The 6545-nt window shown below is 32.5% G+C and overlaps 1 protein-coding gene across 1 annotated transcript; it reads left to right on the forward strand.

The window, feature by feature from the left end:
- The first annotated feature begins 2115 nt into the window (after positions 1–2115).
- LOC126980136 (uncharacterized) lies at positions 2116–3678 on the forward strand. Its single transcript, XM_050829709.1, has 2 exons — positions 2116–2270; positions 2365–3678. The coding sequence occupies exons 1-2, from the start codon at positions 2256–2258 to the stop codon at positions 3346–3348; spliced, it is 999 nt and encodes a 332-aa protein (XP_050685666.1). The 5' UTR covers positions 2116–2255; the 3' UTR covers positions 3349–3678.
- Positions 3679–6545: the final 2867 nt, after the last annotated feature.

Below are 6545 nucleotides of genomic sequence, written 5' to 3' on the forward strand. Positions count from 1 at the left end.
TCACTGCTAAGGATCGTGACTCACAATCGATTGGTCAACGAGCTGTCTCCATCGGTTTCATTCCTGCACCTGGTGGAGTGCCACGCTCATAGGGATTTTCAGATTTTCAGAGATTTGTTCCAACCACCGTTTAGGAGTACGGCCTCTAGGACTTTTACCTTCTATTTTCCCCGTAATCATAAAACGCTCAAGTTGGTCGACTCCTTTTTGTGCAACATGGCCAAAATATCGCACTAGACGCTGAGAATCCTCAATATTGAGCTGCTTTAAGATGCATATGTTTCAGCGACGGACCGTCCATGGTATTCAGAGCATTCGAAGCCAACACCACATTTCAAGGGCTGTAATTCTCTATCTATCTGCGACCTTGAAAGTCCATGTTCAATGACATCCGGTATTGTCACAATGTAATAAAAAAATCTGTTTTTTTTTATTTATTTAGTGGTACGCGATGCAAGTCCATGTTCAACTGTTCATTGATCACTACTTCACTATCAAGCACTCGTTAGAGTAAAAGTGTTCTGTGATCAAGTATCCAATACCTACCTTGTTTAAACATACCTATAGGAGCACTTTGGATAGTGTGGGTACTTTTACGACAGATATACGATTGGCTTTTACACGTAATGAATCAGCTATTGCAGTCTTTTTAGACTTGCAATCAGCTTATGATAATGTCAATCTGCATATTCTTCAATATAAAATGAATAAACTTGCTATTCCGGATATTCTAAAAAACTTTATTATAAACCTTCTGTCAGGTAGAACAATTAAACTTGACTAACAATGGGATCAAAGTAGACTTGTGTGAAAAGGACTTCCACAAGGATCTGTACTCAGTCCGATACTTTTTAACCTATATACTCATGACTTGGAATCTTCATTTTTAATAATTTCCATATTTTACGATAATCGTCGAATACCAACTAATAACCATGTCGAGTTTTTGGGAGTCGTTTTAGATTCAAAACTGACAGGAATGGTTTAATCGCGTTACTAACTGTGAAAAGCTTCTTAATTTAATGAGATGCCTCTCGCCCCAATATAATATTGTCCAAAAAATAAAATGCCCATCTAACAAGTAATTTTTTACTGCTGAATGTCTTGGCATCGCCAAAGCATTAGAATATGTTTCACTTTGTAAACTTAATTATAGTTTAATTTTATGTGATTCCAAGAGTGCTTTACAGGCTCTTTTGCGATTTCCCTTCAAATCAAAATAATTTTTTCCTGTTATAGCAGACATTAGAAGTAATCTTTACGAGTGTTCAACAAAAGGTCTTTCAGTCACTTTTGTCTGGATATCTAGCCACTGTGGCATAATTGGCAAAGAAACAGCCGAAATACTTGCAAATGAAGCTGTGGTGTGTGGTGACGAATTCCTCTATAAAATATATACTCAGGATTTAGCTGTTCGTTCTGGTCTTTATCTCAGGGCCTCCTGGGGTAAAGTCTGGGCAGAACGTGGCCAATTTAAAGGCAAAAATTATTGCGAAATTCAACAAATAATTCCTAACAAGTCATGGTTCTCTATCATTAAACTTAATAAAATAATTACCACCATATTGATAAGAATGCGCCTTGGACACACTACTTGTCCGGCCCACCTTGCAAGGTTTCATATTATAGATAGACCACAATGTGAATGCGGACATGACTTTGGGGATCTGGATCACTTATTCTTTTCCTGTCCTAAATATACCGAACTTCCTTTTTAGATAGTTTGCTATCCATCCGTGTCCCTTTCTCCACTTCTATAAAAACCCTCCTGAGTTTTGTTGATCCTATATTGTATAGTATACTTTCTGGATATATTTATAGCAATATTATTAAATTGTAAATAATGTATTCATCTATTTTTTGTGTATATTTATTTACCTTAACATTTATCTTAACATGTACATTTTTGTAACGTGATTCGTTTCCCTACCTTAAAAATAAATAAAAACACTTTGAAGTAGATCATACAAGAAAATTTGCAATGTGAATCGATGAAAGAAAACTTGAAGCTGGCGGATGCATGGAATGTGCGAGCCAAAGTCTCCAAAAAAGAGTGAAATAAAAAAAAAACTACCTACAATCATCCTACAATGTTATTGATTCATAAAAGTACGTGCAAAGAGTATAATAATATACATGTCACATAGTTATGTACCTACGTAAAGATTTCGCTAATAAACATCGTTTGACGTTAAAGTTTATGCAAGTAACTAAAATAAATAATAAATCTCAAAGTTACAAATAACTATTGCAAAATGGAGTGGATGAACGTAAGTAATTCCATTAGGTTTACATTTCCACCAAGTTTTAGCAGGTAATTCTGTTACTTATTTAATTACAGTTGTTTTTACTTATTTTTTATAGGAAAGTGCAGTTGTGTGTGGACATTATCCCTGTATGACTCGGAACGCGCGATACCTATGTCTTACCGATATATACCAAAAAATTCTACGTTCAAACATGTATGATATAGGTGGCACATACATACAAGATGTTGCTGACTACTGGTTTATGTTTAAAGCAGAATTAGTTGCAGATATGTACATCATTCATTTATTTTTTACAAATCGGCAGGAATGCTCTGTAAACATCAACATAAGTTGCCTTAATAGGATTTGTCTGTTCAATCACAACAAAGATAATAATATTGCTTTACTCTCACCTATAATGAAGCAATATAAATTTGTTAAACTAAAAGAATTATCTCCGCATTATCTGACCACTTATTCTTTTTCCAAGATAGATGTGGAATTATTGAAACATAAAAACTTATACATTCCAATTTCATTTATAGATGAAGACTTAAATATTCTTAAAAGTGTTGATAAACAATTCCTCGATTTTAGTACTCTCTTAGAAGACCCAGTTGGTGCAGACTTCACTATAGAATCAGAAGATGGAGCAAAGTTTGCAGTCCATAAGCTATTGCTGATAACACAAAGTGATGTTTTCCGAGCAATGCTCAAAGAAGACACTGCTGAAAGCAAAAATAACTATGTGAAGTTAATTGATGTGGATAAGGAGGATTTAAAGTTTTTACTGGAATTTATCTACAGTGGATCATTTAAAGATTTAAAAGACATATCTTTTTTTAATATGTTGATTCTTGCAGACAGGTTTAATTTACAGGGCTTAAAGGAACTCTCAGAACATGCTTTAGAACAACAGCTTAGTGTAGAAAATGCTTTGGAAACATTAGCTGTCGCAGATACTTGTAATGCACAAAATTTAAAATCAAGCACTTTTAAGTTCATTAAGAAGCATCCAAATACCATAGAAAATTGTGTATTTGATGAAATGGGTAATATCAATCTAGTTAGAGAATTATGTAAATCAATGATAGCATAAGATTGTATATTTTTTTTTTTTAATTTAATATACTTATTATATTCTGATTGGTGTACATTTTGGCAACAACCTGTTAAAATATGTACCCATAAAGCATTTCTTTAACAACATCAAGAAAGACTAATACAGTAGCTAATCTGGGCTGCAGTTGGCTGTGGTTCAGTCTTATAGTATAGGGAAAAAATATAAACAAAAGTGTACAACAATAGTCTATGTAATCCAAAAAAGCCAAATACACTATGTTTTAAGCAACTGTTCACTTTCAAACTACTGTAATTACTACTATTTCAAACTTTTATGCTACAATAAATTTCAATTTGTATTTAAGCAGTCCTGCCTCTTATTATGTAGTATCTACATCCTCTTTGTAATATCTGTTATAATGTGACAAATAACTTTGATTATGGTGTAGAAGAACATCAGGATTAGATAATCATCGAAAGTTTAAGATAAGAAAAAATCAATTAAATCTAAATTGTGCTAAAAAAAACATTGTTTTGTACTGTGGTAATAATTATTGTTGGTGCAAATAAAATTATAACAAATTTTAATCTATGAGTAATAAGAAAATAATGTTTATATAAATAAAGAATTTTGATTTAAAAAAATGCAAATAATATACAGACTTTATTTCTTCTTGGGGTGCTATTGGTTCAGGAATACCTATATCAAGCATATTCTTCAATATAAAATGAATAAACTTGCTATTCCGGATATTCTAACAAACTTTATTATAAACCTTCTGTCAGGTAGAACAATTAAACTTGACCAACAACGGGATCAAAGTAGACTTGTGTGGAAAGGATTTCCACAAGGATCTGTACTCAGTCCGATACTTTTTAACCCATATACTCATGACTTGGAATCTTCATTGTTAATAATTTCCATATTTTACAATAATCGTCGAATACCAACTAATAATCAAGTTTTTGGGAGTCATTTTAGATTCAAAACTGACAGGAATGGCTCATTGTGAATACGTAGTTACTAAATGTGAAAAGCTTCTTAATTTAATGAGATGCCTCTCGCCCCAATATAATATTGTCCAAAAAATAAAATGCCCATCTAACAAGTCATTTTTTACTGCTGAATGTCTTGGCATCGCTAAAGCATTAGAATATGTTTTACTTTGTAAACTTAATTATAGTTTAATTTTATGTGATTCCAAGAGTGCTTTACAGGCTCTTTTGCGATTTCCCTTCAAATCAAAATCATTTTGTCCTATTATAGCAGACATTAGAAGTAATCTTTATGAGTGTTCAACAAAAGGTCTTTCATGTAATGTTTATATAAATAAAGAATTTGGATTTAAAAAATGCAAATAATATACAGACTTTATTTCTTCTTGAGGTGCTATTGGTTCAGGAATACCTATATCAAGCTTTACAATTTTAAAGTTTTCTTTAAATTCACAGAAAAGAAAACATATATGGTATTCAAGAATTTTTATCTATAAATTCAATAAACAGTGCCAAGTGTTCAATGCCAGTGGGATTCTGTTTTGCACAGGATGCTGGCTAGATTGAATTTGAAATATTTTCACTCAAAAAAAATATATCTATAATACCCCAATTGTTTATTAGATATGTTTTCAAATCAAAATCACTTTATTCATGCAGATCAAGAAAATGCATGCATGACTTATGCATGTCAGTTTTCTTTTTACATTCAAAGGTTGAGCTTTAATGAGAAGAAGTGGCAAGAAACTCATTGCCACTCTTTTTAAATAAGATTTTTATTTTATGAAAATAAGGGACAAGATGAGCAGGACGTTCAGCTGATGGTAATTGCAGTGCAGCTCAGGATTCTTGAAAAAGCCAAAAATTCTGAGTGGCACTATGATTGCGCTCGTCACCTTGAGACAAGACGTTAAGTCTCATTTGCCCAGTAATTTCACTAGCTACGGCGCCCTTCAGACCGAAACACACTAACATGAAGCAGTAATGTGTACTGCTTCACGAAAGAAATAGGTGCCGTTGTGGTACCGATTATCTAGCCGGCTTCCTGTGCAAAGGAACCTCCCACTGGTATCTTCATCGTTTTACAAATCATTTCAATTGCAATATATGTAAAAATATGTTGATGTGATACAACAAAAGAATCTAACGTCAAATACTGAATGTACCTTACACAGTATTAGATTTTTCATTTCAATTACAATATATGTAAAAATTTTAGTTGCCTTACACAATATTAGATGGAAGATAGTTAATATAGAGAGACTAAAAAAAGTACAAACTGATTATGGCTCTTTAAGAAGTCATAATTTATAAAGAAATGTCGTAAAGACCATAAAACTAAAGCTTAAGTTAAGGGGTAGGTACCTAATAAAAACCACGCAATCAAAAGCCTGCGTAAGGTAACAGAAAATAGCTATTGCATCATGGGAGTCCTCCCAAGAGTCAAAAACATATTTAATAAGTGCCATCCAGCATCCATGGTTGACTTTGCCCTGGTAAAACCAAATTGCTTGGGGTGTAGTAGACTATTAACCATAAAGTGTAAGAAAGATCCTTTTATTTTGAGTATAATCTTAAACTGACTTTTTTGACCAAAATGGATTCGAGTGAATTGTTTGAAGGTAGCTTTTGGAGTCGGAAAATATTTAATAGTATTGTTCATGCCATGACATGTATCAAATAAAATTGCTTCGAGTACATATCAGTATTAATTACCTAAAATAAAATTTTGTTCTCATGTATTTGGGTAATTAATCCCAGAAGTGAGGGTTAAGCGCTTATTACATTTAACTGAATTTAGACTAAGTATAATCGCATTCTACAACCTAGCTTTCTAAATTCAGAAGTAAGGATGGTTTCTGAATTACTGAATCAATTAGAAACACATTTAGGAAAGTGTAATTGCATTCAGTTACTGATTTTAGTCGCGTGCGTGGAGGACGTATCTAAGTTTTTTGTTCCCGAATAATGGTAATAGCCTAAACAAGTTTCAGAGATAGTTTTTTGTCAGCAGGACTTGGGATATTTAAGAAATGAAATTTAAATCTTGATATGAATTTCCTGTTGCAAGAAATCTTAGTGTTACGACCAATTTTTCTTTTACACTAATAGTAGTCGTAGGAGTAGTAGTATCTAGTAGAGTTAGTATCTTGCTTTTGAATAAACTTGTGACACCACAAGATTTAATTATATTATGTCAAACGATCTCGAATCCATTTTTGTAGATCATTTCTGAAG

The sequence above is a fragment of the Leptidea sinapis genome, chromosome 5 (genome assembly GCF_905404315.1).
Source record: "Leptidea sinapis chromosome 5, ilLepSina1.1, whole genome shotgun sequence".
Taxonomy (NCBI): domain Eukaryota; kingdom Metazoa; phylum Arthropoda; class Insecta; order Lepidoptera; family Pieridae; genus Leptidea; species Leptidea sinapis.